This window comes from Hypanus sabinus, chromosome 3, assembly GCF_030144855.1.
Source record: "Hypanus sabinus isolate sHypSab1 chromosome 3, sHypSab1.hap1, whole genome shotgun sequence".
In the NCBI taxonomy this organism is placed as follows: domain Eukaryota; kingdom Metazoa; phylum Chordata; class Chondrichthyes; order Myliobatiformes; family Dasyatidae; genus Hypanus; species Hypanus sabinus.
The window spans coordinates 111,126,138-111,138,427 of NC_082708.1; the positions used below are offsets into that span (position 1 = coordinate 111,126,138).

Genomic DNA, 12,290 nt, shown 5'->3' on the forward strand with positions numbered 1-12,290 from the left:
TCTCCCTCAGCCTTACATGCTTCTGAACAAGCAATACAAATTTGTCCAACCACTTAATGCTCTCTAATCTAGACAACATTCAGCAAACCTCTTCTTCACTCGCTTCAGAACCTCCCTATCTTCCCTGTAATTTGTGGACCAAAACTGCACAAAAGTCTCCAAATGTGGCCAAACCAACGTTTTATATACTTGTATAATGACATCTCACCCTTCACACTGAATGTCTTAACTGATGAAGGAAAACATGCTATATGCATCCTATACCAATATATCCATTGGCATTATCACTTTCAGGGAGCTATGAACTTGCATCCCAACATCATGTATACATTAATCATCCTCAGGGTCCTACCATTTTACTGTGTATTTCCCTCCAGCATTGGACTATTTATTACCTCACATTTGTCTGTATATAAAACTCTATCTGCCATTTCTTCACCAAATTCTAATTGATCTATCTCCTCCTCCTTTGGCAACTTTCTTTGACTATCCATAGATCCACCATTTTTCATGAAAGGTGTTCTCTTTTCATTATCTGTGAAATTCTCCCCAAGAAGTCCCACCTCTGATCCTTGCGAAATACCACAGGTTACAGACTTTAAATTCACCTCTTAAATTCACTTCCTCTGGTTCTACCCATAAATTTCCTCCTTTATCCTTGAATACATCTACCTTTTTAGCTACTATCTTGCTTCTAACATACCTGTATAATACTTCTTAATCCTACTTGTCAAGGACATTTTGTGGCTCCTTTTGGCCTTCCTGATTAATTTCTTTCCAACTTAATTTATATTTCTCATGAGTCTTGTCTGATGCACGATTTCTAAGCCTTATCCATCCTTTTCTCTTTTTGTCTAAACTTAACATATCTCTTGTCATCAAAGATTCCCAGTTCTTGCCATTTTTGTCTTTCAACCTCACAGAAACATACTCTCTTGAACTATAATCAACTGGCGTTTAACAGATTTCTATGTGGCTGATGTTTACTGTCAAACAGCACCTTCTAGTCTACTTTCCCCAGTATCTGAATTAATAATATTGTAATTAGCCTTGACCTTCTTTTGCACTTTTAGTTGAGGATCAGCTTTGTGCTTATGTATTACTATCTTAAAAGTTATGGAATTATGGTCACAGTTCCCAAAATGCACCCTCACTGAAAAATTGATCACCTGGTCAGAGGTTGCCCCATAAGGTCTGGAATGGTTTGATTCCTAGTTGCACTATCAAACATATTATTTCAAAAAACCCGCCTGGATGGGCCTAACAAATTCTGCCCCAGCACTAAGGAGTCCTGGCTAATATTGGGAAAGTTAAAACCACTCACTACAATAACTGTTGGGTTTAGATCTTTTTATGTTCTGGTGGTATATCTGTTTCTCTTGGGTCCTGGTGACCTATAATATAGAGTACTTCCTTTTTTGTTTTGTGCTCTACCCATGTGGTCTTGCCGGATGAACCATTCAAGATGTTCTTTCCATGTATCTGTGATATTCTCCCTATTTATTAATGCGCCTTCCCAAATATTTTACATTGATGCACCATCAATAACTCTCGGAGACAGTAGGCGAGCGATAGGCTTTTATTAGCAGCAAACGAGACCACTACATCCTGGAGACTGAGGGAGGAGCAGTGCCTTCAATCGCCTTTATACAGGGGTCTGTGGGAGGAGTAACAGGAGCAGTCAGCAGAGGGGCGTGTCCAGACTGGTATACATAGTTTACCACATTCACCCCCCCCCCTTTGTTTTAAAAGAGAGTCCCCACGGGGTGAAGTTTCTTACAAGTATGTTTACAGGTTAAGTCTATCAGGCGGTTGAGTCTGTCGCTGCGATCTACGTAGCACCGGTGACGGTGGTTGTGCTGGCTCTGGCCTAACTTGAGGTGCCAGCCTATTAGGCGTCAGTAATCCTTCATGCGTGTGTGTGGCTCCCGGTATGGGAGTGTCGTGAGGAGTCTGTGTAGGGCTTGGTGTGTGCGGTGTCTCGTGGGTATATACATCGGTGGGTATGGGGTTCATGGTCACCGTGGAGTGTTTGGGGTAGGGGTCTGGTGCTCCTGCGGGCGCCAGGTTGCGGACGGAGACCGTGTCCTCCCGCCCATCAGGTAAGACCACGTAGGCATACTGGGGGTTCGCATGAAGTAGGTGAACCCTCTCGACCATCAGGGAGTATTTATTGCTCCTCGCATGTTTCCAGAGCAGCACTGGCCCTGAGGACGACAGCCAAGCCGGTAGGGTGGTCCCAGTGACAGACTTCCTGGGGAAAGAAAAGAGTCGCTCATGAGGGGTGGCATTGGTGGATGTGCATAACAGGGAGTAGATGGAGTGAAGTGCCTCGGGGAAGACCTCCTGCCAGCGAGAGACCGGCAGTCCCTTTGACCTAAGGGCTAAAAGTGTGGCCTTCCACACAGTGGCATTCTCCCTCTCCACCTGTCCATTCCCCCGGGGATTATAGCTCGTGGTCCTACTAGTAGCAATACCCCTAGCCAGCAGGTACTGGCGACAAGGTAAATAAACGAGGACCCTCTATCACTGTGGATATAGCAGGGATATCCAAACAGAGTAAAGAGCTGGCACAGGGCTTTTATGATGGACGTGGCAGTGGTATCGGGGCAGGGGATGGCAAAGGGGAACTGCGAGTACTCGTCGATTATGTTGAGAAAGTAGACATTGCGGTCGGTGGAGGGAAGGGGGCCCTTAAAGTCGATACTAAGTCGCTCAAAGGGACGGGTGGCCTTGATAAGTTGTGCCTTTTCAGGATGGTAGAAGTGCGGTTTTCACTCAGCGCAGACTTGGCAGTCCCTGGTCATCGTCCTGATGTCCTCAAGGGAGTAAGGCAGTTTCCATGCTTTCACATAATGGTAAAATCGAGTGACCCCCGGGTGGCAAAGATGTGCATGGAGGGCGTATAGCTGGTTGAGCTGTGCGCTGGCACACGCTCCCTGGGATAGGGCATCAGGGGGCTCATTGAGCCTTCCAGGATGTCATAGTTGTAGGTGGAGAGTTCTATTCTCCACCTCAAAAACTTAGCATTTTTTTATATTTTGCCCTGCTGTTGGTTGCTGAACATGAACGCAACTGAGCGCTGGTCGGTCAGCAAGGTGAACCTTTTGCTGGCGAGATAGTGCCTCCAGTGCCTAATAGCTCCCACTATGGCCTGGGCTTCTTTCTCCACCACGGAGTGCCGAATTTCAGGGCCCTGAAGGGTACGAGAGAAGAATGCTACCAGCCTTCCTGCCTGAGGGTAGCAGCCAACGCAAAGTCGGCGGCGTTACTCTCTACTTGGAAGGGAATGGTCTCGTCCACCGCATACATCGTTGCTTTGGCAATGTCCCCTTTAATGCGGCTGAAGGCCGTGCAGGCCTCAGCGGAGAGTGGAAATGTGGTGGACTTGACCAGGGGGTGGGCCTTGTCTGCGTAGTGAGGGACCCATTGGGCGTAATAGGCAAAGAAGCCCAGGCACCGTTTGAGGGCTCTGAGGGTGGTGGGAAGAGGGAGTTCCAGAGGGAGTGCATACAGTTGGGGTCAGGGCCAATGACCCCATTCTCCACAACATACCCAAGGATAGCAAGTTGTGTGGTTCCAAACACACACTTATCCCTGTTATAGGTGAGGTTAAGAGCTTTGGCTGCTTGGAAAAATCGTTGGAGGTTGGTGTCGTGATCCTGCCAGTCGTGACTGCAGATGGTGATGTTATCCAGATATGGGAACGTGGCCTTTAGTTGGCACTGGTCCACCATCTGGTCCATTTCCCTCTGGGAGACAGATGCCATTCGTAACACCGAAGAGGACGCGCAGGAATTGATAGAGCCTGCTGCCCACCTTGAAGGCGGTGTAGGGGCGGTCCTCCAGGCGGATGGGGAGCTGATGGTAAGCGGATTTCAGGTCCATGGTCGAGTACACCTTGTACTGAGCTATCTGATTGACCATATCCGCGATGCGGGATAGTGGGTACACGTCAAGCTGCGTGAACCTATTGATGGTCTGGCTATAGTCCACGACCATCCTGTTTTTCTGCCTGGTCCGAACAACGACCACCTGGGCCCTCCAAGGACTTGTGCTTGGCTCAGTGATCCCCTCCCTGAGCAGCCACTGCACCTCCAACTTAATGGAGGCCCTGTCCCCAGCCCTGTACCTCCTGCTTTTAGTTGCCACAGGTTTACAGTCGGGGGTCAGGTTGGCAAACAGCAGTGGGGGAGGGATCTTGAGGGTGGAGAGGCTGCAAGTGGTGTCAGTAGCGCGGCCGTTGGCATGGTGTTGGGTGGGATGTGCGGTTCGGTGTGTGTGTGTGGTCAGTAGTGGGGTATATGATGAAGTCCCACAAAACTGAGGATTTCTGACAGTGATTGGTGGGAGGGTCCTGTCATGCTCTATTGTCACACTTTTCAGGTGGCTCTGGAAGTCGATCCCCAATAGCACAGGGGCACACAGTTGAGGCATGACCAGTAAAGCAAAGTTCCGATATTCTGTGCCCTGCACCACCAATGTCGCTACACAACCCCCCCAGATGTCTGTCGAATGCGATCCAGAAGCCATGGTGACCTTCTGGCTTACCGGCTGTGTCACGAGTCCACAGCATTGCACTGTGTCCGGTTGAATAAAACTCTCAGTGCTGCCCGTGTCAAACAGGCAGCTAATCCTGTGCCCCTCCACCAGGATGTCCATCATTGACCTTGCGAGCTGGTGTGGAGCGCTTTGGTCGAGGGTCACGGAGGCCAGAGTTGCATCGCTGTTTAGGTGCTCGGTAAGCACCCGTGGGTCTGGGACGGGGTGAGGTGGCACTGACAAAGATGGCCGCCCCCATTCCTCGCAAGATGGTGGCGACCAAGATAGTGAACCCCATGCCTGGCACGTGGCGCTGCTCAACCCTGCTCGTGGTTTGGACTTACAGGCCTTGGCAAAGTGGCCTTTCTTCCCGCAGCTGGAGCAGGTAGCTTCTCGGGCCGGGCAGCATTTTCGGGGGTGCTTTTCAAGTCCGCAGAAGTAACACTGTGCGTACTTGTGACTGGCAGCAGCCGTGGTCGATACGCCGGCGGGTTGCGGGGACTTCACGGACTTGCGACTGGCAGCAGCTGAGGTTGATTCGCCGGCGGGTTGTGGCGTCTGCAGTGTCCACGGGGCCGGCGGGAGATCGCGCGCCTGGAGAGTGTCAGCATCATGCTGATCGGCCTCCAGCATTGCGGCCAGCTTGATTGCTGAATGTAAGGTAAGATTGGCGTGTTCCAGCAGCCGCTGACGCACGTACACTGACCTGATCCCCGTAACAAAGGCATTTCTTACCAGCAGCTCTGCATGCTGTTCCGTCGTCAGTCCCCTGCAGTCGCAGGCCCGCACGAGTGTCTGTAGGGCCCGGACAAACTCAGCACTTGACTCACCGGCCCGTTGCTGCCGTGTCGCTAAGCAGGTCTTGCGTAGACAGTGTTCACCGGCTGCAGGTATTGTCTTTTGAGGGCGTCCATTGCCCCTTGGTAGGTCGGCAGGTCTCTGATCAGGGAGTATACCCATGGACTGACCCTGGAGAGGAGAATTTTGTGCATCATTTGCAAGCTCGGTCACATGAATCTCTTCCAGGTACGATTGGAAGCATGCAAGCCAGAGTTCAAAAGCGATGCTGACTTCTGGAGATTGAGGGTCAATATCCAATCTGTCGGGTCGTAAAATGCTCTCCATGTTTTAAAATTGATGCACCATCAATAACTCTCAGAGACGGGAGGTGATTGATAGGCTTTAATTAGCAGCAAACGAGACCTCTACATCCTGGAGACTGAGGGAGGAGCAGTGCCTCCAATCGCCTTTATACAGGGGTCTGTGGGAGGAGCCACAGGAGCAGTCAGCAGAGGAGTGCGTCCAGACAGGTATACATAGTTTACCACATACATTCTTTCAGAAACATCTATATCCTGGAATGTTAAACTGGCAGTCATGCTTTTCTCTCAACCAATGCCTATGATATTGTGGTTCTATGTTCTAATCCAGATTATAAACTCATTTGTTTTACCCACAATACTTTGTATTAAAGTAAATGCATTTCAGACAATCAAACCAACCACATTCATTATCCTGGCCCTGCCTCTTTTTGCCTGCAGATTTGCTTGATTTATTCCCTTACTTCTCTTCACTCACTCCACCTGCTGACCTAACTGCTTCATTTCTTCACCCTCTGCCACACTGGTTTGCACCCTCCCAAGTAACTCTAGCACTCCTTCCTTGAGGGTATTTGTTTCATGTAGTTTAGGTGCGTGTGTTAATAAATAACTAACATAGCTTTTTCTGTTATGAAAACAGCATGTTGATTGCAGAATTATTACTTAATTATGAATAGATGCTATCCTGAGCACAATACAATGAAGCCAGCATAAACACATTATTCTGAGCTGTCACTTCTTTGTTCAGAAGGGATATTGTTAATCGACATTTGCAAGCAAATGGCAGGAAATGGGATTGCTAACAAATGCTGATGTGATTAATGCTGCCATTTAATGGGCGGTTCTAAAAATAAGTAAGATTCACTGCTGTTTATTGTTAGGAAAATACATTCAATAATCGTACATAGGCTAGTTTTGTTGGAATTAAAATTGGTGATTCATTGTACAGGATTTTATCCTGATACACTTGTGTTTCTTCCAAATTTTCTTTAGGTTTTATTTTATGTTAATAAGATTCTCAGTTAAAGAAAAAGTTTTATGTGTTGTTAAAGAGAAAAGGGTTCTGTTGCCAAGTAGTTATTTGAATGTAGGGAAAATTGTTAAGATGAGGCATTAGTAATTTAAGATTTATGATAGGCTTGACTAAAGCATGACGCAATTCTTCATTGCCTAGTTAAATTAAAGGTAAGCGATACACATTGTACAGTGTCTCATTCAAAGTCCATTAGAATTGGTTATGCAGCTGAGAAACTGGAATGTTGATGTTTGTGACAAATGCAAATTCAGTTAGCAGCTGGCATTTCTGGAAACCAGAAGTTACTGAATGAGTGCATTTGGCTCTCTCATTTTCTGTCATCCTGGATACAATTAACCTTTTCACATTTGTTGGCTAAACAAATAAAGCTATATTTAAGAACTACTTCAGTTTTGCATAATGACTACCACCAGATTGAACAATAAAAAAACCCACTGCAATGCATTATCATGTGATGGGGTGCTTCCATAAACTCCTCCAAATTTCATTTCAGTAGCTTTACAATGTATATTTGGACATGTGTTTAGCTTATGAAGCAAGCAGACATCTGCTTATCAGACAGCTACTGGATGGATATTTGGTTTGTGCTTTGAGTGTTGGTATAGTTCTATGTAAGAAGATTGTTCTAGCAATTGTTCGTTTTGTCAGCAAATTCAACATGATCCTCAGGTGATATCTGTAAAGTTATAAAGCTGCTTTGTATTTAGTGTGTCTAGTGGTACATTTCATTTTGAAGCAGAGCATGCAATCAATGGACGGGCTCCCCAAGGGACCGACAATGTTAGCTGACAGAAAACAGGCTCTTGATTATTACTTTATCCTGATTTACCCTTCTGTTAGTTCCACCTTTGCATACGTAACTGTTGTGTAGTTAAAGGGCGGGGGTAGGGGGAGAGACGGGCCTCTGGAACAACGCTGTCTGATTATTCTGACACAAAATTCGGTTTGAGATGCATAGGGAACACTGTGTTTCGATTTTTGACTGTAGAGATTATATGCAAAGCTGCAGCATTCAGTCTTTTCAAAAAGCATGGTGTACATTTCCTAAGGGATCTATAGAATGCTTTGTGTGAAAAATTTCTTCTGCCCTTCTGAATATTTTGAAAGGAACCTTTTTTTGCTGTCCAGGAAATGGCTTTTATTCTCCGTTGCTATGCCAACTGCTTGCAGCCATGGCCCTCTAAAGTAAGCATGATAATGCAATTACAAAATATTCCATTTTGACATTAACTTTGTCAGTATATTTTGCTTGTGACACGTTACTGTGACAAAATGACTGGTGGTATAGTATATTTGTCTTGTGTGTGAGAAATAGACCTGTTAAACGTCAGTCACTGTCGTGGTGTGAAGATTAATTGTTGAAAGTTGGTTAGCTCAGCTGAGCAGGAACCAGCAGCGACCACTCTATCAGCTTTGTTAGCAGACAGGGAGGTGGTCCTATTCATATGCACAGCCCTAATTCTTTAGTTGCGAATGAAACGGGAGTATTAACAATGCCTTGCAGAATGCTGTAGGCTGGTTTCTAGTCCTCAGCTAATCTACTACTGCATTAAGCTCTTTTGAGAGAGTCTGTGCGGTCAGCCATTTTAGTTTTCTCACAGCCAACGGATCTGCTCTTGTGAAGAAAGCTAGATGTCTACTTTTACATTGTCTATTTTTTCTTTAATATTTGAGGCATACTTAGTTTTTAGCCTTTTAAATATGAGGAAAAAAAAGGATCTGTTTCACTGATTTTCGCTTTAATGGCAAATCAAATTCTGTTGGTTGGTAATGATAGCCAGCTGCAGCATTTACATGGTGTGATGGGTGAATTGATGAGCTGAAATGAATCAGTCCATGATGTTTAAATTCAATTCAGCACACATTTCTGCATTATGAAACCATTATCAATTGCAACTAATCATCCAATCATGGGACAGCAAGATAAAAACACAGTGAGTATTTTACAGCTGCTTACTGTTGTCATTAAAATTATTGTATATTTATATTTATGCATTTAAAATAGTTGATTATTTTGGTGTTGAATCTTTTGTGATGGTGTTCAGTATGATGGAAATCCTAATGGCAAGAGTGTTACTTCAGCTAATTGTCATTTTATGATTACTTTGCTGTGCTGTTTTTGAGTTAATTTATTTGTGTGGTGTTGGTGTGGATTGAGTTCAGTTGAGATCTGTTTTTATTATTTCTGTAGCTGTGAACTCATACACCTAATTTTAAGACACAATATTTGTAGACTGAATGTCTAAGTTGTGTTACAGATGTATTTTGATCAGTGAAGGCAGAAAGGGACTGTTCATTGCAGTTTAAAACGGAGACAGTTATTTTGGGAATATTCTGGCACAGATTAGTGGTCTTTGGCGTTTAAAGGCTGTTAATATTTGTGTAACTTGTGAATGACACACAAAAATCTAACTTCTGTTTGAGAAGATGCAAATGATGTCTTCCAAAGCATCCATTTTGGAAAGATACATTTTGTTTTTTTTTAAAGTGATTTTCAAGTTGAAGTTGCCTCTTCTAAATGCCCCAGATGGCCATAGCCAACTTCAAATGTAATAAGGAACAGACAACAAATTAAGCAAAAACAAGTAAACTTGCAGTTGATGAGCAATCCAAATGATAATGCCATGTTGAGCTTTACGTTCTATTAGTTTGCTGCCAACTTTTTGATTTCTGCATTGCTTATATATGGAATATACTGTATGTATTTTCATGGTTATCTTTGGCAAGATGATGTCTTTCTACATTTTCAGAAATAATTTGCATTTGGAGAAGAAACTCTCCACTATGGTTGACAAAGCATGGTTATATTTTCTTATATTATCTCTCTGTCTCAAGTGCTTAAGCTGATATTACAATGCTGTGGAGGTGTGGTTTTCGTAACAAGTGATTTTAATGTAGTTGCAGAATTATGGACAAAATTGACGTAGTAAAAATGGAACTTAGTGTTTACTTAGGGATGTTCTTTGTCCTGGTAACAATTAATTTTTTGAATTTTTATAGGACCATGAATATAAAATTGAAACTTGGTCAATTATATCAAACCTAGATATTCTGGTTAGCTAGAAATATCACTGTTTACAATTGGATTATTGAGAAGATAAAAAAAATTCTCATGCACATTGTATTTTGTGAATTATTTTACACAGTTTTAAGAAAGTCAAGGTGTAAAATTGTAACTGGAACTGAAAGAGATTCAATTAAGAGGTGCAGATGTCATTTATAATATTTAAAATACAAGAAATGCGGATTTGCCCCAAAAGTAAACATGCAGGAAATGAAAGTGAAGACTGTTTCAAACTTCTAAGAATTATTACTGATTTCTAATGAATATACACTCAAAATTTTATGCTTTTCTGCACATCACTGGAAAAGGCTTTGTGTTATATTTAGTTGATTCCCAAACTCAGACAAGTAGCGTTTTCACTCCATTATTTCCAGATTCTCACCTAGCAGTTCAAGTTATTTCTTAAATTTTGTGTGCCCTGTAGAAAAATATTAAAATTTATACAGTTTATGTTCTTTCACCTATAAATGCATGTGCCAGAGAATTTGTAGTCAAATTCCCCCTTGCTTGCCTACTCTCCAGCGAATAAAGTTTAACCCATTCAACTTTTCCCTATAACTCCAGCCCTGGCAACATCCTTGTAAATTTCTATCTTTGTACTTCCTTGTACTCTTGCTACCTTATTGATATCTTTCCTGTATTTGTGACCAGAACTGCATGTATTACTCCACATTGGCATCATTAGCATCTTGTACAGTTTCAATATGGCACACTAACTCCTGTAACTCAGTACATTGACTTATGAAGGCCAATGTGCCAAAAACTGCTCTCTTGTATGACCCTATCTACTTATGATGCCACTTTCAGAGAATTATGGATCTGTATTCTCAGATTCCTCTGTTATACCACACTCCCCAGTCCCCTTTCATTTACTGTACAAGTCATATCCCTGGCCTGTCCTCCCAAAGTGCAGCACTGCACACTTGTCTGCATTAAATTTCATCTTCCTTTTTTAGCTCATTTTTCCAGCTGGCCCAAATCCTGTTGCAAGCATTGATAGCTTTCCTCACTGTCCACTTTGCCCCCAATCTTGATGTCATCTGCAAATTTTCTAATACAGTTTACCACATTGTCATCCAGGTCGTTGATACAGGTGACTTAAAAAAAACAACAAACCCAGCACATATCCCAGTGGTACACACTAGTCATAGGGATCCAGTCAGAGAGGTAATCATATATACCACTCTCTGTCTGGCTTCTCCTGTGAAAACAATGTCAAATCCAATTTACTACCTCACCCTGAATGCCAAGTGACTGAACCTTTTAACCAGCCTCTCATTAAAGGCCTTGCTAAAGTCCATGTGGACAACATCCACTGTCTTTGCTTCAAAGTTCCTGGTAACATCCTTTAAAAACTCCTTAAGGTTGATTGGAAATGAATTACCACACTTAAAGCCATGTTGACGATTCCTAATCAGCCCATGTCTATCCAAATACTTAGATACCTGGGCAATTAGACTATCTTCCAATGTATGATAGTGTAATGCTAATAATAATAAGCAATGTGTTCCCTCTAATTTGTGTCAACATTCTTGTGCTGTGCAATTTTTTTGCCCAGTGACAACACGTGCGCACTGAATTTGCTTGCTAAATGGCATTTTTAAAAAATCAAGTTTCCAAATATCACTCCACTTCTTTCTATTAGCCAATTCTCCAGCAACTTTTGCATTGCAATAATACATGCAAGTTACACCAGTTTTTGTATTCTACATAAATATTTCTCGTAGCTGCACGTTCCTGACCTTATGAGCTTTTGGTGTAGCAGTTTCCACTGTTTCATTAAGCCATTCAACTTTAAATGAACTAGCAATTCTTCTGCGCTTCACACCCTTTGCTTCTTTGGAATTCAACATAGTGAATCAATAATTTCAATAAAAACAGTATAAATAAGGCAGTTCTAAAGTTTGCAGACAAAGCATTGCAAACTCCACCTTATCAACATCATCCACATCAGAAACCAGAAAAGGAAATGTGATTGTGTACATTGTGAAATATACTTAACATGCCGACGAGTTAGAAGGTGACATCCTTTTTTGCGCAGTTTAAATTCCTTTGTGCGCTAGTAGCAAAAGATGTGCGCGTGCGCACACACACGCACGCACATCTTAGAGGGAACATTGATAATGAGGACTTGGTTTAGCTACGGAAGAGAATGAACTACCGGTAATGGAATCTTTTTAAAAATAAATCTGCTGCACTGGAGCTCGAGCTAGTCAAATACCTGTAAGCAAAATGTTCCTGATGGGTCTAGGTATATGAATACAAGTTGCTGGTGGTGTTCCTTGTGGATTAATGACAGGATCTTTACTGTTAGTATTTTAATTAATAATTTATTTTTTGATGTTGGAACAATGGGTTATGGATGTCACCAAAGTATATCTAATATTGGGACTATAGTCAGATCACGTGGCTAATATGTACTTTAAAATATTTTGTATAGATTTGGTACCCAGATAGGTTCAAAGTCATTATGCCAGAGTTGATGCTTCAAGCAGAAGACCCTTTGTCAGAAATGGGAAAGAAAAAATAAGTTTTAAGTTGCAAAATG

At 42.9% G+C, this 12,290-nt stretch overlaps 1 protein-coding gene across 6 annotated transcripts in view; it reads left to right on the forward strand.

The window, feature by feature from the left end:
• Nucleotides 1-12,290, forward strand: part of rapgef2b (Rap guanine nucleotide exchange factor 2b) — a 357,783-nt gene that overhangs the window by 185,909 nt on the left and 159,584 nt on the right. Inside the window, exon 1 of one of the 6 annotated variants that reach the window (XM_059964955.1) lies at nucleotides 8,507-8,612. The exons of the other annotated variants lie outside the window; for them this stretch is intronic. Coding sequence (XP_059820938.1) covers nucleotides 8,553-8,612 — 60 coding nt within the window. The 5' untranslated portion in view covers nucleotides 8,507-8,552. Of the gene's footprint in view, nucleotides 1-8,506; nucleotides 8,613-12,290 lie in introns of those variants that run through there. 6 annotated transcript variants of the gene reach the window in all.